This window comes from Mytilus californianus, unplaced genomic scaffold, assembly GCF_021869535.1.
Source record: "Mytilus californianus isolate M0D057914Y unplaced genomic scaffold, xbMytCali1.0.p SCAF_19, whole genome shotgun sequence".
Lineage (NCBI taxonomy): Eukaryota > Metazoa > Mollusca > Bivalvia > Mytilida > Mytilidae > Mytilus > Mytilus californianus.
In genome coordinates this window covers 6,766,686-6,789,029 of record NW_026262667.1, presented here as the reverse complement: position 1 = coordinate 6,789,029, position 22,344 = coordinate 6,766,686, and the positions used below count along the sequence as shown (strand labels likewise).

General features: G+C 32.8%; 1 protein-coding gene across 2 annotated transcripts; it reads left to right on the top strand.

Moving 5' to 3' along the window:
• Positions 1-14,923, top strand: LOC127727168 (uncharacterized). Of its 2 annotated transcripts, none has more exons than XM_052234615.1 (5): positions 1-132; positions 1,408-1,786; positions 2,883-3,052; positions 7,671-7,888; positions 14,637-14,923. In XM_052234615.1, the coding sequence occupies exons 1-5, from the start codon at positions 37-39 to the stop codon at positions 14,809-14,811; spliced, it is 1,038 nt and encodes a 345-aa protein (XP_052090575.1). In that variant the 5' UTR covers positions 1-36; the 3' UTR covers positions 14,812-14,923. The 2 variants fall into 2 exon arrangements, with proteins under 2 accessions (XP_052090575.1, XP_052090574.1); XM_052234614.1 differs by having other exon boundaries at positions 1,408-1,990.
• The last annotated feature ends 7,421 nt before the right edge of the window (positions 14,924-22,344 follow it).

Sequence of the window (22,344 nt, the reverse complement as noted above, 5' to 3'; positions counted from 1 at the left end):
TTGAGTTTTGTCTTTAAATTATTATATATAAATAGTATGATCAGGAGAAAATATCGGAGAATAAGGAATGTTATACTTTGCCTAGTGTTACTTTTCTGCATAAGCTTGCTGAACTTTAATAATGATAAAACTGTAAGTATACACATCGCTACATCTATTTAAACTGAAACGAATTTGATGGTTGCAATTTGAAAAACATCTTTTTTACTAAATCTGACATGACTTTTTCAAAGTTTTCCTTTTATTTAATTGCGTTTTCATGACATGATCAACACAAAGAAGAATGTCAATACTTACATGATTTACTTATACATCCATTGTCTTTCAAATATCGGGGTTTGAGCGTTCCTGCGCAAGTTTAACCTGAAAAAGCGCTTCAGACGCACGAAAGATAAACATATTATTTGTATATATCCAAGCTTAATTTTAGTTTCTTGTGTATAATTTGGAGTTTAGTATGACGTCCATTATCACTGAACTAGAATACATATTTGTTTAGGGGCCAGCTGAAGGACGCCTCCGGGTGCGGGAGTTTCTCGTTGCATTGAAGACCCATTGGTGGCCTTCGGCTGTTGTCTGCTCTATGGACGGGTTGTTGTCTCTTTGACACATTCCCCATTTCCATTCTCAATTTTACAATGTTATCATTCAATGTAGCGAACAAAATATTTATAGTACATATATATATATATATATATATATATATATATATATATCGACGTTATGATTCCATCCTCACATGCAAAAGTTAACAATATATCGACATGCATGATACCTTTTTTAGGACGCACTGTGGATGTTTCTTAAATAATGTTCATCGGGTTTTACGGTGCAAAAGTATAGAATATGAAAGAATTCCAAAAAGGGCAAAACTTAAAACAATTCACCTTCTTATCGTCACCTCCACAGAAAGAGTAACATTTTTAGTTTGAGTACACTTATATTAATCTAAACTATAGATTTCGGTTTTCCTTTGATAGATCATGTCAGAATCATAACACTAGCTACAGCTGGTGAGAGTATTACAAATGTCATCTGTAGCGTACTGTGCTACACCCTGTTTTTGAAATCATTCGTCGTTACATTATTCATTGTTCAAGCTAATGGTAATCTTCTTTGTAGCTTGAATGTGCTGGATTTTTCAATTTTGTGTTTAACTTTTTCGACATTTGATTAAGACAAAACAGAGGTTTTTGCATACGTAATACTTGCTCGTGTATTAACCTTTCGATATGTTATTTTATGATTTATACCCAGTTGTTTCATTGTAATGTAAGGATACTTATTATGTTATACTGTTGAAATATTCTCTCATGATGCTATCAAGCATGACACATGTGAAAACTAAAACAGGTATTGTTCAAGTGATATCATACTAAAAAAACAAAACAATGTTTTTTCTTTCAGGAAAAAGGATATTGTCCTTCTGATACACTTTTTGAAACTGTGCATATATTTAACGCCATAGCTGAAGCTAAATCAGAATGGAAATCGGTGGAATATATTGTGATAAATGTTCTTGATGGTTCTACATTCCGATCAATATTTGAATGTTGTATGTTTGGAAAGAACAAGTCAAACATGCATCGATCTAAGGCATCAGTCGAAGACAGTTTTAAGCACAGATTGATGCAGCCTGAACTAGCGGCTAAGCAATTTAAGTGTTCAATAAAGACCATTAAGTTCAAGCCAGTGCATATAGGACTGGTTGAAAATGGAAACTCCTGTGATCCATGTATTACAGTCACGTCTCTCATTTATCCTTTAGTTATGGAACATGGTGCAGGTGTGTGTGCGAAAATTGCTTTTAATTATCTCAATCCTACAAATCTAATTGAGTGGTTTGAATACCAGATAATGATGGATGTAGATACAGTTGTAGTTATGTTGCAATACATAAATGACGAAGCATTCAAAGTTTTTAAGTACTACAAGAAAAAAGGTTTATTGAAAATTTTGCCTTATCCTTTAGAACTACCAGGAAAAACAGGTAATACTTTGTATATTAATGGCTGTTTGAAAGGAAAAAGATATTACCTTATGTATTGACCCTATCATCAGTTATTGAGCTATATTCGTAGCGGTCAGTTTTTTATTGGTGGAGGAAGCTAGAGTGCCCAGAGAGAACCTTTGACCTACGGTAGGAAAACAGCCTAGTGATACCGTAGTTCTACTACTTAGACCACTCGGCCATCGAGGCCCCCTATAGAATCTATGAAAAACTGGAATAATGTTTGTACTATAAAACATAATTGTTTGAGAAGTGAACAAATTGTCCATATGAATCATAAAAAGACAACTAGTTTTAATCTGCAGTCATTCATCAGAAGGGGCATAACTTCTAGTATCATACTGGCACACTGAACGGATCTGAACTCGATCATATGTTTTATGTTTGTCTGATTACGTCTAATACCGTATTAACAGACCTAAATAGAACGTCATAAGCTTCCGTTTTGTTTGTCTTGACATGACTGACAAGACAGAACGGACTGAAAAAATTTCATATTTAATTTTTTTTCTAAACTATGTGGTAGCATATGTCTATTTTAACATGTTTATGACAGCATTTGTGACACTACAAATAACATTTCTAAAATCAAGCTTCCATTAATATCAACCTGTTCTGTTATAATACAATTAACATACTTTTAAAAAGTATTGAATAAGTTTATTTTTTTGTAATTTCAGGGTAGAATAATGGATCTTATAATTTTTCCTCCTTAAGTCAGATTTTTTACATGATGGGCGATTTTGCACTTTTCTTATTTTGCAGACAATTCTAGAAGAATGTTTGATATTTATTCCGTAGTGTTGTTCTCTCATTGGAATATTTACTATTATTAATATTATTTGTAATACAAATAACACAATGATTTCAGATCGTGGATTTGAATCAACTAATTGGAACATTGAACAAAGCGGTCATGATGAGCAAGTTGCTGTTTATACATGCCAGGCATATTTACAAGGATATGGACTAGTTGCAATCATCGATTTTGACGAATTCATTGTGCAGGATAAATTCATATCATACAAACACATGGTAAAGGTATGTAGATTATCTTATAAAATAAACCTACAAAGATGACAGGATTATAACTCTGTACGTCAGACATGCGTTTCTTCTACAAAAGACTCATCGGTGGCGCAATTTAAAAGGTAAACAATGTACGACGTTGAAGAGCACTGAGGACCCAAAATTACAAAAGGTCTAATTACCGCGTATTTAAACAGCCCACCGTCGTCAATTTATATTAACTATATACAAAAAATAAAAAGATGTGGTATGATTTCCTATGAAACAACTCTCCTCCAGAGACCAAATGACGTAAAAGCTAACAACTAAAGGTCACTGTACGGCCTTCAACAATGAGTCATACCTATACATCATAGTAAGCTATAAAAGGCCCCGCAATGACAAATGTGAAACAATTCAAACGAAAAAAACTAACGGCATGATTGATGTACAAAACAATAAACGAAAAGCCAATACATTATACAGCAACAAACAACAACCACTTAATTACTTAGTCACCACTTCGGTGTTATCATGTATATCTATTATATAGTCATTTGTTTTATAAATTTACTGTTTGCAAAAGTATGAATTATTCTAAATACTAAGGATTTTCTATTCCCAGACATATAACCTTAGCCGTATTTGGCACAACTTTTTGGAACTTTTGATCCTCAATGCTCTTCAACTTTGTACTTATTTTGGCTTTCGAACTTTTTTGATCTGAGCGTCACTGGTTAGTCTTGTGTGGACGAAACGCGCGTCTTGGGTATTTGATTTTAAACCTGGTACCTTTTGTTAGCTATTATTCGTATGTTTCTCTGTCCTATATGTTCTCCTATTTATTTGTATTGTAGTCCTGTCATGTAATGTTGTCATTTTAATGTTATATTTAAAATTGCCATTAAAGCGGGAGGTTTGGCTAGCCACAATACCAGGTTCAACCCACCATTTTTTTCTTAAAATGTCCTGTACCAAGTCAGGAAAATGGTCATTGTTATATTATAGTTCGTTTCTGTGTGTGTTACATTTTAATGTTGTGTTTCTGTTGTGTCGTAGTTCTCCTCTTATATTTAATGTGTTTCCTTAAGTTTTAGTTTGTAACCCGGATTTGTTTTTTCTCAATCGATTTATGAATTTCGAACAGCGGTATACTACTGTTGCCTTTATTTCTGACTTGGGACAGACACATACAGAATGTTGCCGGTTTAAACATGTTAGCTTGTTCAAAATCCGCCCCCTAACCTTGGACAGTGGTTTTACAGTACTACATAAGAACTACAAAAAGCAGTTAAAAGGGCTTAACTTATCAGATCGATACAAAGCACAAAACATCCTACCAAAAACAAAAAAGTCACAAAGTATATATATGAGATTACTCACAGTTACTAAAAGCTAGTTCAAATCAATAACAACTAATAAAATAACACGTTCTCATGTTGTAATGTTACACCACATTCTGTATGTGTTTGTCCCAGGTCAGGAGACTGTAATTCACTGGTTTTCGTTTGTTGCTTTATATCATATTTGTTTTTTAGTTTATTGTTTAATGTCTGTCTAAACTAGATAACAATATTTTTACCACGTCTTAGATTGTGGTTTACCATCTACGTCGTCTGGTCTGCTTAGTACCGAACGTGACCTATTCCCGAATATGACTGTTTTGCCGAGTGTGAATTTGCATTGCTTTACGACGTGTCTCGGTATTTATATATCCAACATTCATGTATGTAGTTAAGATGTTTCTTTTGTAAGTCCGGTTGGATATTTTGTTATGTCTTATGTTCGCTGATGGAGACGACGTTGTTCGGTATTCATATATCCCGCTTTTGGGAATTTTGTTGTTACTTTTCTTATATGTGTTGGTCCGGTGGGTCATTTTGTGCTGAGTTGTTGTCTGTTTATTTCGTTTGTGGTTTGAATTCTGTATTTTCTGTACATTTCACATATGTCTTATTTTTCAGTATAGTCGAGTTACTCGTGGTTCGTCTACAGGGTTTTTGTTTTATGTTGTTTGTTTTCTTGTGTGTTTACTGTTTGGTCTTACATGATCTTGCCTTATACAAATAATGACACCATAACAAACACAATTCCATTTTTATATTCTTGTCATCGTTAGAAAATACATAAAATAACAACATTACAAACTCAATCCCCATTTAATATTCTTGTACGTATCTATAAATAAAACAAATCTTTTTTTATTTTTAGAAATTTACCTGTGATTATATAAAAGTCAGAAAAAAATATGTCACTTTTTGTGACGTTGATCCATTCAAGTGACGCGCAGTTTATATTTCGTTTGTGTTGTCCTGGTGTGCTATCGTAAATTAGTGGGAGATGTCCGTTGTTATTCTGTGGTTTACTTGTTGTAATATACAATCATATTATTTGTTTATGTAATTCTCTGTGCTGAGTGTTCTTGCGTTTGTTTGTACTGTATTCCTGTCAAGTATTGTTGTCATTTAAGTGGTATTTCTAACATTGCCATATAAGCGGGAGGTTTGAATAGCCATAAAAGCAGGTTCAATCTACCATTTTTCTTGAAATGTCCTGTACCATATCAGGAATATGGCAGTTGTTATCGGACAGTCCGTTTCTATGTATGTTGGCGTTTGCTTTTGTTGTAGTGCAGTTGTTTTCCTCTTATAGTTGATGTGTTTCCCTCGGTTTTAGTTTGTTACCCGGATTTGTTTTTGCTTAATCGAATTATGACTATTGAACAGCGGTATACTACTGTTGCCTTTTTTTATTATATAAATCAGATCGTTAGTTTTACATTTGTCATTTCGGAGCTCTTTATAGCTTACTATATAGATATAAGAAGATGTGGTATGAGTGCCAATGAGACAACTCTCCATCCAAATCACATACACGGTATAGGTTTTGCTCATTGTTGAAGATCGTACGGTGACCTTAAGTTTTTAAGTCTCTGGTGGGGAGTTGTCTTATCGGTAATCATATCACATCTTCTTATTTTTTATTTATATGATTTGCAGTAAATAAATTTGTAATCAGATATATTTGCAATCAGGTATAAAGTATTACATCTTTTTTAGGGGGAAGGCACTTTTTTTTTATCTTGTGAAAAACAAGTTTGTCCGACTTTGAACAGAAACTCTTTATTAACACTAATTGTTTTTAAAACTCAATTTTGAATTTATTTGTTTCCCCTAAGTTTCAAAGATTATAAAATCATGGGGGGAAAGGATTTTCCGGATGGAATACTAATTTTCATCTTGTTTTAGTATGGCTCAGTTGTTTCGAAAATTAATTTTCAATCATGTACACAATTATATTCTGCATTGTCCTAGATTTTGTTGCGCAATGCTAAGGTTTTTGTCCAAGCGAAGTGACCTTTTGATGTCATATTTATGTTATATCTGTTGAATCCTAATATGTGTCTAAGCCTCATGAATGCAAACCAAAACCAACTGATATACAATTGGAAAGATCCTTAGAATTTATATGACATCTTTAAATCAGAGCTATTTCTTTTAGTTTTATGGTAATAATTAGTTACAAACGGGCGACATTTCTAAAGTGTACTACCACCAAATCATAGTACGTCACATCCGGTTGCATACGAAAATAGGTCAAAAAAAAATATTCCCTTGAATTTGACAGCTGTAGGTTATTAATCCTACATTTCATTGCAGTAAAAAATTTCTGGGTCATAAACATATATCTTGGGTATTTAAAAGCACCATTATTTTTTTATTTGGGGTTTCTATAGAATATTTTGGAAACTTGAGGTTACATGGTTACTAAAGCTTGTACACAGGTTATTAAAAGGGGAAAATTTGATTGGTTAACTTCCAGTGTTGATTATTTTCTTATATGCAATGAAATTTATGTGAAATTTTTTCTTTAATACTGGACAGGATAAAACTTTACTCATGCCAAGTATTTCTTTATTTGAAACAAAGATAAATTCTGCACAATTTTTTGAAAAGTGCAAATTTAACAAAGACTAATAGGGGAAAGTCAATGGTGGTATTACACATAATAATGCTGTTCGTTTGCTTAATTTTATTTTTCGTAAACTTCTAGAATGTTTCGAATTCGCGTGTTTGTTGAAAGATATCAAAATTTCATTTAAAGCAATATAGAAGTACTTATAAACCTGTATAGCATGGATGAATATAATGTTTGATAAAATATACTTGATATATACGAAATTAATGTGGTAGTCTTATTTCCCTTTTGCGTAATCATTTTAATGTAAATTTATCTTTCATTGTGAATTTTTAAACGTAAAAACCGACTATGACTTAGAATAAAAGCAGAAGATACTGTATTTACTATTACTTTAAACGCATCCGATATCGCCTCTGTAGGAGTTTCTCTGATCCCTCGGTTGTTTTTTTTTTCATTTTACTATTGTTTTCAAAATTAAAAATTATTAAAATACTATTGCTTATTTTTCAATGCTTTTTCCAGTATGGAAAGAGAGATGTAATGAATGTCATAGCATTATTTTGTTATTTTCATGTATCATTTCTTGACAAAATAAAATGAAAAGTTAATGCATTTAAAATGTAACCTTCAACAATCTCAAGCATCTCTTTTACAAACACATGTATATCCGTATTAAATAGAGTGTTAAGTAAGTTTAATAACTGTACCTTTTATATTTTCTCTCTTTCAGTCGGAATTATTACCATTGTATCCCCAGGCTGCAGCATTTACATTCAATGTTTCTTTCTTTATTACGGATTGGGGAGTTTCAGGAGTACAACCACTTCTCACAAGTCAATATATTCAAAGAACAAATCCCCGATATGAGCGATATAAAAATATGTACATCCCAAAAAGAACGCAAAATGTGAACACACATGAAGTCCAGCCAAAAGCAGGATACAAAAGGTATGTTTCACATATGATATCCTCGAAATCATAGCACGTAATATTTATTTTTCTTATATTGCACATTTTATTTTAAAATAGACTTAATAAATACTAATTCAAATTTATAAATCGAATAAAATTTTAACCTTTTGCTCACGAAAATGGCTTCATCTATCAAAATGGACAACGACTTTGTCATAACTTTTTTTATAATTTCTTTTTTGTTTGTTTAATAAAAAAAAAATAACACTGATGCAGCCGCTGAATGTGTTTGCTGCAATAAAACAAGATTAACAAGGGTTTACATATATCGCATAAGCCTTCAAGGTCACAAGCAATGCATATAGATAATCATTTCAACCCGTAGAATACATTAGTAGTAAAGTAATTTTGTTTGTCAGTCATTGCTACAATCTTTTCAATTGGTACAAAAGAAAGAACAGTGTGTATACATAGAACATGTGAACAAGTTAATAATTTTGACATCTCAGTCAACAAAACACAAAGTTCTTCGTATGAATTAAATAATATAATGTGTTGTCGCGGTTCCAACTCATTTCGATTGATTTTGGCATTTTAAGTAAATAAATTGAAATATATTATCATGACCTTTTTGCAATTACAATCATGACGACCTAGCAAAGGTTGTTGATTCTGCATCATAATATTTCAAACGCTCATCTTCGTTCCAGGATGACATCCCAAGGTATACATGTTATTTGACAAGAAAAACCCTTAAAAAAATGCATTATCAAGCGTATATACCGTAAAACATAATTATTTTCTGCAAACATTTGCGGGAAATTGCATCTCGTTTTACCGATCCCATTAAAATGGCATATTATTTTGTTTCACGACTTTAGGTATAACAACGCCTAACGGCTGAATTATAAATAACTCACTAATCTAGAACTAAGTTAGTAATCGCTGTCCCGGTAAATCCAAATTTTACTGTAATTGCTTTTAGCAAGAAATAAAACAATAGTTTCGATATATGAAAAATTTGAGTTACTTGGTAAGTATTTTTTTATATTTACTTTTATAAAGGGGATGTTAGGGTTTTTTGTCTCTGGTTTCATAACATTTCTACCTCGAAAAAGCATTTTTTTTCAGCAATTTAAAATTTTAAAGGAACTCATTCAGAATAATTGTTTTCTCTTTTGTGATTGTCAATATAATTTTTCTTTAAAAATTGAGAATATGGATAGAATATTATACAATTTTATTTAATGTAATTGTGCGTGAAAGACGTGGTCTGGTACTTGTATTTCAATCTTATAAAAAGATTATATCATTGTTTCTGTCTAAAACCTTTTAGGAATATTTAAGTTGGAAAATTGTATAGAAAACCCCCAATTGGCAACAATAGACGATTACATTTTAATGTTGTGTTTTTGTTGTGTCGTTGTTCTCCTTTTATATTTGATGCGTTTCCCTTAGTTTTAGTTTGTAACCCGGATTTGTTTTTATCTCTATCGATTTATGAGTTTCGAACAGCGGTATACTACTGTTGCCTTTATTTACTACCAAATGATGTTTAACAAACTGTAGTTTGCATTATCATCGGGGTAAATAATTACCCATATTATGCTTTGAAGCACTTTTCATGGAAACTTGGTATCGTCCGGGTTGTTTCGTACAAAGAATGATTTATCGTTCCGAAAAGAAATAACTTCATACAGGTATATAACTTTGAATATCCATATTACAAATTCTGATGTACGTATTTATTTATCTGTTTCTAAATAAAATATTGTTTACACTAGGCCTGTACACATCAACAACATACTTAATTGTCTGGAAAGCTACTTAAAAGAACTGAATTGACGGCAAGTGAATTATCTGAATGCTTATATAATAGTGGATAAGTCTGAAAATTTACTAAAAGACTTATTAATTAAGTATTCCGAATTTTCAGATGGTATTAAGATTAAAATGACCGTTTAAGACTAAAACTTGTTTACTAGTGCAGATGAAACAGATGAGTTCAATCTTCCATTGATGCAATACATTCATTGTTAACAGTTAACTTTCTATCAAGGAAATCATGATAGGAAAGACAAGCACTATCTCCTGAAAAAGATATACTCTATTTGCATGCTCTGCCGGAATATTTCATAATCGAAATTGAACGTTTACTTTTTGAAAGGTGAAATCATCGTTCGTAGGGTACTGTTTAGTTATTTCAACTGACCCCCATGGTCAATTTTAGATGTAAATCCACTTATCTTAAAGTAACATACTGTCTGCCTCATCGTATGGAGTTTTACATATTTTAATTAATGAGTTTTGCTGGTTCTTATTATACAGACTTTAACCACTGTAGTGACGTCAGCCTTTGCATTTTCTGTGGTTTCTTTTTCTAGCTCAACGCTCCTTTTAACTTTTTGTGTTTAATTTCATTATTATTTACTGATGTCTGTTGACAAATGGAATAAGCTTTTAAATTTACCTTCGACTTTTAATTGTGATTTGCTGTCACTGGGATTCGAACACACTCATTCTTTAAGGTCAAGATACGGTAACTGGGCTATGTCACAGATTTTTATACCATTGTGTATACTACTTTGCCTTGTTTAACTTACAATGAAAATCGACAAAACAATGCATTTATCTCTTTGATTTTTTTAAATGTTACTCAATTTTTTCAAAATAGGTGAACATTTGATAAGAAAGCACATAAAATAGGCGTAAAACGTTCTTAAATTTGCCTTCAAATCGCCAAATCTCAAATAACGAATCCATAGATTTTTCTTTAAAAATGGCATGTTGTTGATACATTAATTTCCATTTGATTAATATAAATATAATCAACGAGTCTATTCAGGAAATTCAGTAACATATCTATACCTGGTAATTTGTGTGAAAATGCCTTATTTTGTTACAGATAAATATCTGAATCATTATCATTCAACGGAAATTTAAATACAGCATACCAATATTGTTTGCGAGATGGATAAATAAAGGGAGATGGAAGATACCAAAGACGTTTTCAAACTTATAGGTCGAAAACAAACTGACAACACTATGGCAAAAAATCGAAAAAGAACCAAAAGTTTAACAACAGTCTACAAAACACAACATAGAAAACTAAAGACTGAGCAACACCAACCGGGTGATTTCAGGTGCTCTGGAAGGACTCATATGATTTTGTTATGATATTTTTCCAAGATTTCTACCATATGTGTACTACTAGTTAATGTTTTTGTAAGTGCATCACTAAAGACAAATAGGTGGTTATTTTGGGTTAATGGGAATTAAATAAAAAAAAATATATTCATGAAATTACATCACAAATATAGTTATATATCTCTTAAAATTCATTAACAAAGGTTTATTACTGACAAAAAAGTTGCTCTCACAAAGCTACGCCAAATGAAAGATTGAAATCAACACGATTTGGTTGACCGAAACCATTAGCCTATGTCTCAACTCACTAGCGACATGTTTTCGCAGTCTCAGATCTTCACACATAATAGGCGTCTGATCTTTAAATTATCTGATTGTGTCATATCCTTATTGAGATATTTTGACTAAATGTGGATTTGCATGGGGGTGGGTGATACATGCATATTAGGACACCATTTGCTTTTCGACTCACCCAAACTGGTTTCTTTTTTTTTAGTTCATCCGATTAACTCAGCATGTGGTTTTTATACCTTGATTTGTATCATTTTGTATCGATTTATGTGATTGGAACATCGGTAAATTACTATTGCCCCTAATTAATCGAATCACAAACTGTAACAGATGAAAAGAGTCAAGGGACGTTATTTGTAAAGACTGTTAAACGACCAAGCCTATCGATGCGATGTTTTATAGATGAGGGAATTTCAAGCATGTTTTATGTTTGTGTCTATAGTAATTGAGCGATCCCATTGTAGTTTTAATCTTTTAGCGTAAAGAATTCACTTTCAATAAAGAACAAAATACAGGATACATACGTCTAGGTATATTCCTTTTGTTGCATTCATTAAACAATATTTTATAAAAGATGATTACTGAAGGGCTAATAGTGGATTACAGACAAGCGAAATTTTACGTAATAAGTTAAATAAGTAGTGAAAATTTTTTTCACTTAACCACCGCAACGTTCTGTTTGTGCCAGACCCGAATCAGGAGCTTGTCGTTTTAGCTGTCTGTAACATTTGTTATTTTTTTTTATTAAGTACATGAATCGGCCCGTTAGTTTTCCCGTTTTAAATGTTTTACTTTTTGTCATGTCTTGTCTTTTATAGCTGACTATACGGTATGGGTTTTGTTCATTGTTAAAGGCATTTGAGTGACTTGTACATTTAAGTTGTTTACATCTACATTGTTTGGTGCCTATTGTTGACAAACAAAAACTGAACTCCCAAATTGAGTGAAACCGGAGGCGTCGACAGGGTAAGCGTCTCCTTATTTGCATACATCATCAATATGCGATTTCACATCACTCAAAATGTCACAATCGGAGAAAAAGACATAATCGGTTAATTTACACATTAGAGTACTATACTGGTATTTTAGACTGAGAAAAACATGTCGCTAGTGAGTTCAGAAATCGACACATCGAATCGGTCAACCAATTCGTTATTTAGTGTCGATTTCCTGTTTGGAGAACTTTTTCCCTTCCCTTTTAACGGAATTCGTTTAATGACACCAGGCCAGTATCAGTTGGGATATAAATAAACTTATCATAGATCACAGGATTCAATTTTAGCACGCCAGACGCGCGTTTCGTTTACACACGACTCATCAGTGACGCTCGAATGAAAAATTTTAAACAGGCCGATGAAGTTCAAAGTTGAGCATTAAGGACTCAAAATTCTGAAACGTTTTGTCAAATACAGCTAAGGTAATCTAATCCTTGGGTAGAAAATCCTTAGTACATGTATTTGGAAAAAATCTAAGTTATGTAAACAGTTTTTTTTATAATTATGACCATGTCAATGATAATCAACACAAAGCTTAGTTTTCGTAAAATTGACCGCACATGCCTGTGGATTCATTATTATTTCCTAGATACTAATGTTCATGGATGTCTTTGTTACAGAACAGGTGAACCAAGAGTTTAAGTGGTCAACGAATAACAAACTTTCTTTTGGTTTGTATGCAGACTTTGACAAAACCACGAAATCAAATATCCCCGAAAAAGCAATTTTTTTTCGATCCACAAAGATTGGTATAAAAGAAAATAAATGAATCCACAGTAGTGTGAACATGCGTAACGTATTGATTATTTAAAATCCGCATGCCAAAAAAATTCAACCGCCGTCACTTCCATTCACCTTTTAAATTTATCAGTTGTCACAACTGCGTCATAAGAGCAATGCTATCAATACTGTAAACTTATATCATAAAGTCAACACAACTTTATTACTGACCTTTTTGTGTAAATTACGGAATGCCAATAGTTATATTTGTAACAAAAACCAAAAGTTGTCTTCGATAAGTTTATCGGATAATTCCCGTCTAGTTGAAAAGATAAAAGATGTTTCTTAATTTTGTGGGTTTAAAAAAAACAGAATTTTTGTTCCTTTTTATCGTTTAGACGACTGATTGAGAGAGAGTAAAAAATTCCGTGGATCAAACAAACGAAGTCCGACACGAGCACGGAACCAGAATGCCAATGGAACAGATTTCCTTTTAGCTCACCTGGCACGCAGGGCCATGTGAGCTTATGTCATCACTTGGCGACCGTCGTCGTCTGTCGTCGTCTGTTGTCTGTCGTCGTCGTCGTCGTCGTCGTTGTCATTGTCGTCGTCGTTAATTATTTCGAGAATCTTCTCCTCTGAAACTACTGGGCCAAATACTTTCAAACTTTAACTGAATGTTCCTTAGGGTATTCAATTTATAAATTCTATCCGAAGTTTTGATCCATCAACAAACATGGCCACCATGGCTAAAAATACAACACAGGGGTCAAATGCATTTTCTGGCTTATATCTCAAAAACTACTACAATTACAGCAAAAGTGAAAGGGAGTTAAAGTGTTAAATGGGTCATGATCTATATATAATGAAATTTTCAGACAAGTTCAACAACCCATTATTGGGTTACTGTTGGAAATAGTTTATTTCTATTAAATTTTACTGTTTTTGGTTATTTTCTTTAATATTATAATAGATGGAGAGAAAGTATTAATGGCAATAAATGTTTAGCTATGTAAGATCTACAAATAAGTCAATATGATCAAAATAGTCAAAAGGAGTTATTGCCCTTAAAACGTTTTTTTTAACATTTTTTGCGGAAGTTTCTAAAAATAGAACAAAGGGGTCAAATGAAGTTTTTGACTTTCAAAAACTAAAGCACTAAGAGCAAAACTGACATAGGTCAAAGTGTTAAACAGGTTTAGATCTACCTGTCAAGTAATCTTCAGACCAATAGGACAACTTATTGTTGGGTTACTGTCCAGAAAGTTTATTTTTAGGACATTTTACATTTTTGGGTTATGTATTATCTTTAATATTATTATAGAAGGAGAGAAAGTGTAAATGACAAAATTGTTCGGCAAAGTAGGATCTACGAATAAGTCAAATGCATTAAACTGAAATTACAGTTGAGCGATATCAGGCTCTCATGAGCGTCTTGTTTTCATAACAAAGTACTTATATACAATATGAAATGAACTGACTGAAATGAAATGATTTTAAAGTACGTAATTAAATTTGTTATGATAGACGTCTTTCTGATGATGCATCTACAATCGGAAACGTCTTTACTTATATCATAAATATTTTATTATTATTATCGTCATTTACTATTATAACGATTTTCTTTTCAGAATTTCACTAAGATCCCATAATGTTGTTTTACATCACTACAGAACATGTCCAAATGATCTCAAGTGGAAATATTGCATGCATTTTACACCAATTATAGATAAGAAGATGCTGAAATTGATGCCAACGTTGCTTAGGAATGTGATGTCTGTCAAGGAGCAAATTGGTATCATCTGATGTTTGATATGAAGAATAGCAAATGAAATATGCAATTGTTTGCTTTTTCAAGTAAAGAAATTAATGTGAAATGATGTTGCAAATTAAAAAAAATGAGGGTTTTGTTCTACAACTTGTTATTTTCAATCAGTTTTAATTATTATCATAGAATGAACCTTTAGATTACACGCAAATCTTACAATAAAGATTAATTTTTGAAACAAATAAATCAATGAAACTGGAAAAACATGCGAGAATGGGGGATCCTTTGATTTTGGGTCAATTACAGCCAAATCTAAGTATGGGCAGTCTCACCTTTTGTGAAAAGATATATTAATATCCTTGCATTAAAATGCTAAGATAGTGTAATAACCTTACGGTAATTGCAATTAGAGATGGCAGACTAATTAACAGTATAGATTCTAGGTTCTGAAGTTGTGTATCTTTTTATGTACATTAAAGTCTTTCCTTTATTAGTCTTTTTTGCTATTATATGTAAATACTGTGACCTATAATGGTTTACTTTTATAAATTTTGACTTGGATGGAGAGTTGTCTCATTGGCACTCATACCACATCTTCTTATATCTAAATAAGAAGATGCAGTATGATTGCCAATGAGATAACTGTCCACAAGAGACAAAATGACACAGAAATCAACAACTATAAGTCAACGAACTGACTTTAAGAATGATTAAAACCAATACCGCGTTATCAGCTATAAAAGGCCCCGAAATTACAATTCAAACGAGAAAAATAACTGCCTGAGTTATGTACAAAATAATGAACGAAAAACAAATATGATATACAGTAACAAACGACAACCAATGAATTACAGGCTCCTGATTTGGTACAGACACATACAGAATGTGGCGGGGTTAAACTAGTTTGAAGACGCAACCCCCCCCCCCCCCCCCCCCCCCCCCCAACCTGGGTCAGTGGTGTAACAGTACAACATAAGAAAAAACTTTATAAATCAGTTGAAAAAGGCTTAACTCATCTGATGGATATTGCTATTACGTCCTTTTGGTCGTATTGCTCTTGACATGACAGGATATTTGTTCGTTCACCTACCGAATTTTTGGCTTTTGGCTTTAGGCGTTCGTGGTGCAGGTGGGCCTAGAGGTGCGAATCGGACGCATGAAGCTTTAGCAGTGTTGGTTTCATTTTGTTAACCCTTGTATTTTTTTTTACTAATATGTACTTTATTGGAAACGTGTATACTATACATAAATTGGAAAAGAACGGCATTATTATTTATGTGCTATAAACTACAAAAACTCTTTTTGATTGTGTCTTTGTCAGATTTACTATCAACTAAATGACTATACTTGTGGCCTTTTTTTTATATCAGTCCCTGAACGTTTGTTTTTCAAATATTGTGGCCTCGAGTATCACTGAAAAGACATTAATTGTCGTATTTTGCATCTGGTACAGTACAATTTGTACCGTTTTTTGTTTTACTATCATTGGGTCGATACCTCTGCTGGTCGACAGACAGTCACCTAAGATATCCCTTCCCCAGTAGGCCGTACTTCTGTACCGGCATATACATACGGATAGTGTTTTATTGACATTTGCTGTAATACAATTTTTGAAAGCAATTTAAATAAAGGACAGTATCACACTCATGCTAAGCTCTGATTTAATTTCCTGGTTTGGGTCGACATTTGATCCTTTTTTATCAGCTCCTCAACGTTTATTTTTAATTTCAGATTTTCAATATATTTTTGCTTCGAGCATCACTAAACTGACATTAATTTTCAAAATGCGCATATGATGCAGTTAAATTTGTACCAGTTATTTGACGGGCGCTTAAAGATTTGACCATCTATAATATAAACGATGACATATGCGAATACCAAAATTCTGTCAAAGCTTATCTGACAGAGAAAATATCAAGATTTTTTCATTTACGATAATAAAAAAATACCGTTCTGCACAACATATACAACCCTTTGAACCTTTTCCCATCCGATATTATACTTAACACCAGCATTGAAGCCTTTATGGAAATCTGGAACTGTAACTCATCAACCGAATGTTTAGTACAGTCGTAGTATTGAAATGCAATAATTGCACATTTAATGGTGAAAATAATCTATCAATACGTCTTTTTAAAAATCGCTATGTTGGTTCAGGGTCATTGACGAAGGTGATATGAAATCGAATAAAGAGGAACAAGAACTTAATGTGTTCATTCATCATACCGTTAACGCACATCCCTCTACAATATGATTCACTGATGAACAATGTGCCTCTAACATCACATTTTTTACACAACTATACAAGTGAAAAATGGAATCATTACAAACAAGTATTAACAAAAATACTGAACTCCAGGACAAAAAAGGCGAAAATCTATAAAAGTTGCACTTCTGTAAATATAGACAGTGCAATTTCCCATTAAAACTCCTTTTACGTATAAAACTGTGCCAATTTTACGATGGAATTTCGTAAAAAAAAAACATATATACCCTTGAATGGAAAATTCATATGCACTACCCCTCCCTTAGCTTTTTAGGAAGAGAGATAAGAAGTTAGCAATATCCTTTAACTCTACGTTCCGCTATATAGATGATGTTCTCTCACTAAATAATACAAAATTTGGTGACTATGTTGAACGAATCTATCCCATCGAACTAGAGATAAAGGATACTACAGATACAGTTAAGTCTGCCTCATATCTTGACTTACATCTAGAAATTGACAATGAGGGTCGGTTGAAAACAAAACTTTACGACAAAAGAGATGATTTCAGCTTCCCAATTGTGAACTTTCCATTTCTATGTAGCAACATTCCAGCAGCGCCTGCATACGGAGTATATATCTCCCAATTGATACGATATTCCCGGGCTTGTGTTTCCTATCATGATTTCCTTGATAGAGGATTGCTGCTCACAAGGAAGCTATTAAACCAAGAGTTCCAAATGGTGAAGTTGAAGTCATCCCTTCGTAAATTTTATGGACGCCATCACGAGTTGGTTGACCGTTATGGAATAACCGTTTCACAGATAATATCGGATATGTTCCTTATGTTGTAACTACAATACCCTTCCCTTTTCACGAATGTGACTTACCGAATTAGACTATTTACCGGATTTGTAATAACATAAGCAACTCGACGGGTGTCACATGTGGAGCAGGATCTGCTTACCCTTCCGGAGCACCTGAGATCACCCCCAGTTTTTGGTGGGGTTCGTGTTGCTTAGTCTTTATGTTGTGTCATCTGTACTATTATTTGGCCATAACGTTGTCAGTTTGTTTTCGATCTATGAGTTTGACTGTCCCTCTGGTATCTTTCGTCCCTCGTTTGAGTCTTTCTGAGTATACGATTTGTCCACTATCTAACAGTTTTTATACTGATAAAATTCCCAAGTTGTGTCTATATGATTTGAAACATGCGGATCATTTCTGGGAACCAGTAGGTAAGCAAAACAAAGTATCTATTAATTTTAATATCTCCCCAAAAGAGGCGTGGTTTGTGAATCAACTGTAGTTACAGAGTGCAACCTATAACATGACAAAATCAAACGCTAGACTACTTAAGTAAATCTATTAAGAAGACAAATCAAGGTAAAAAAAACTGGAGAAAACCAATGAACTCCAAAAGATGTGAGACCGGGGTACGTCGACACGGTAAGTATCTCCTGCTTTGCATGCATCACCCGTCATGCAAATCCACGCACAATCAAAATATATTTGGTATAATTGACATTGACAACTATCCATCAGAGACCAAATAAAGGCAACAGTAGTATACCGCAGTTTAATAGTCATAAATCGATTTAACTGAAACAAATCCGGATCACAAACCAAAATCGAGGGAAAAACATAAACTATAAGAGGAAAACAACGGAACAACAACCAAAGGACGTAGATGTTAGCAACCATGGGTCAACGTACTGCTATCAACAGCGAGCAAAACCCATACTATATATTTAGCTATACATATATAATCATTGTGTTTATTTATTTATTTATTTATGTAGTTATTCATTATTCATTGATAATTATTCATCTATTATTTATCTTATCGTTCTTTTTATAAAAATAAGGAGATGTTGTATTATTGCCAATGAGACAACTATCCAACAAAGTTCAAATGAAGTAGATATAAGCAATTATACGTCACCGTATGGCCTTCAACAATAATTTATTGGTGTTTAACGCCACTTTCAGCACTATTGTGCTATTCCGTGGCGGTCAGTTTTTATTGGTTGAGGAAGCCGGAGTGCCCGGAGAGAACTACCGACCTTCGGTATGAAAATTAACAATCCTAGTCAGTTAAGGTTCGAACGCACATCCTCAGTGATTACATGCTAGTGATACAGTAGGCAACTCGGCCACCGAGGCCCCCTTCAACAATGAGAAAAACCCATAATGTATAGTCGGCACATAAAATTGCGAAACAATTAGAATCAATTTACGAAAACAAAATATGCCAGACAGCAACCAACGGCAACCACTGAACAACAGGCTTCTGACTAGGGATAGGCACATAAAGAATGTGGCGGGATTAAACATGTTTGTGAGCGCTGAACCCTACCCGTATCCTGGTTCAGTTATGTAACAGCACATCAGAGCAAACTGTAAAAATCAGTTGCAATTGGCAAAAAATCAAGGACCGCTACGACGCACAAAAACAAAAATAACAATATATCATAAAAACAATAGACACAAAGCTCTGATATAAGATTACTCGCAGATACTGAAAGCTAGTTCAAAGTCAAGTACAATTAATAAATAAATCATGTTCTCGTGTTAAGACGTCATAAACAGTCTGAAAAAAACCCTTGACCTTGTGGCATGCACTAATATAACTAACCAGTATCGACAGGATAAAGGATCATGAGTTCTCATAGAAGTACATATATCGCAATATACATTTAGTTTTGTTTTAAATTTTTTTCAAAAACAAAATCTATGTAATATGAATAAATTTCGCGTATCAAGATTGCATATATATTGTTCAGTCGATTTTCAAATGCTCCAAACATTTTTTCAAATAATTGATCAGCAATCATACCCTGGATTCAGTGTTATTGAAAAACTACCTACTCTAGAAATGGTGTGAATCAGAAATGCATAAACTCAAATTATATGTTAGTTAATTTGTGATCTAAATTCCTCTTCTCGTGCATATATGACTTTTCTATACTTAGTTTAGTATTACCCATTTACAAAACAAAAGACACACTCAAATATGTATTCAAACTATTTATTAACAAGAATGGGCAATAGAGATATGCATATATATTTCTTAAGGAAGGAAAGTGTTATACTTTGTCAAACAACATTATGATTCAAATGAACAGTAGAGTTAAACTGAAATTATCAAGAAGCAGCATTTTTTCATCGACCTCTTTTTTGTTATATTTGAACAGACCATCAGCATAATTATACTGTAAACAATATATATCGAAATGAATTCAAATCACAGTATGATTCCGTCTGCCCATTTTCTAGTACAAATATCAAGGTTTTAAAGGTTATTCTGTCTCTTAATGTTATTTGTCGCATATTGAGGATGTTTTTGTATCTTACGGGATGAGGCATTTATAAGAAGAAAAGATAATGATATGTCTGTAAATTATGACAACAGTAGTTTAGTGCCGTTTAAATATCATAAATCTATTAAGAAGACAAACGAAGGTAACTAACAAAGAATGAAAAACAATTTTAACGAGAAAACTAACGTCTAGATTTATATACAAAACAATAAATAAAATCAAATATGATTTATAGAAACAAACGACAACCAATGAGTTTCAGGCTCCTGACTTGGGACAGACACATACAGAATGTAGTGGGGTTTAACATGTGTGCTGGTCCCAAACCCTCCCACTAGCCTGGGACAGTGGTGTTACAGTGGTTTTTCAAAACAAACTATTCAAATCAGTTGAAAAGGGCTTATCTCATTAGATCGATGCAAAGCACAAACAAACGAAACAAAAACACAAAAAACACAAAGTATAGATCTGTTTGCAGTTACTGAAAGCTTGTTCAAAGCCAATAAAAACTAATAAAACTATCCTGTATCAAAGACTAAAATATCAATCAGTACATATGCAACATCCATTGGATTTTGTGTAAAGACGTCATTAACAGTTAGAGAAAAACATGACCTTGTGTAATGCCAAAATATAGGTAATGACAGATTGTAGGACCGTGAATGTACATTTGTGTATTTATATATCACAATAACATTTGGTTTGGTTTTAATTGACTGATAAAAAAACTCAACTTTTATACTGGTAGAAACAATACTCAAAGATCAAATTATACTGTTGAGTAGTAACCTTTTAGAAAAAGGATCGGTAAGTTTACTCGGATCTTATCTAAATGTACGGACTCGGTAAACAACATCACCGTAAAAATAAGGATGTGCTATCCAGTTTGCAATAAGTTTTCAACAGGTATAGCCAAACTTCCACACCAAGTTTTTGTATCTATGGAAGAATTTAGTAAAGGTTTTAAATAATTTGTGGTAACGAAATCCTTGACTTAATAATTTACCAGTTATACATAGATTACGTTCATTGAAATCCAAAACGTAAATACAGACACGTGCATAGGGATCAAGTTAGGATATATTAACACCGTAAGATGGTGCCAAAGGAACATCACCGTCCAAAAAAAATAAAACAATAGGACACGAAAAGTCGTTCCTTTTGTCGTAATTTTTTATGTTGGGTTTCCCGTGTAAAACGGAAATATCTCAATCTAAGAAAGAACAGTTTTTGGTGTTTATATTTGATCTATTAAAAGTAAATTCCTTTGGTCAAATTTCGGCAGTATATTTAGAGAATTCTTGATTAATTAACGAAAAATATTATCAAGATAACAGTAAGTGTTATTGAATTTATCTATCAAATGTAATTTAGACGGTTCTTGTATGTATTTGGCCATAAACTGTGATTCATAACAGTACAGTAACGAGACTGCTATTAACGGTGCGCAGTTGGTGCCAATAGAAATACATACAACCTGTCGATAAATTTTATTGCCGAAATGTACAAAAATGTTGTCAAGAATAATATTTACAGCTTTAATCATTCCATCAGCGTGTATGTCTATCATTATTAATTTTCACATTAGAAAAGAAAGTTATATATGAGTTGCAGCAAATAAGTTTCCAATCAGATTTTTCAAACGACCATTTAATTAAATAGGAAAACTTTTGTTTTATAAGATTGTGTTGAAGTGAAATGTGAAGAGTTGAAACTAACAACCGAATTAAAAGGACCACTAAAAGCACGTTATTTATCTTAAACATCCAAAGATTTTTTTACACTTCAAAAATAATTAATTCCACTATTCTCATATGTTTTATTACAAAAGCTAATCACAAAGTTTTTGATAAAAGCCGTGGAACTAGTTAATAGTGAAAGGTAACTTGTAGAAAACGTACTGAAGGCCGAGATGAGACGATATTTTACTTTTTTTTTTTTTTGTGTAGTTTGTGTAACCAATACATAGTAGGAATATTCAAATGTTCAGAAGAGGCCTTAAGCTGAGATGTGGTATGATATTGGTCACTTTATGACTCACT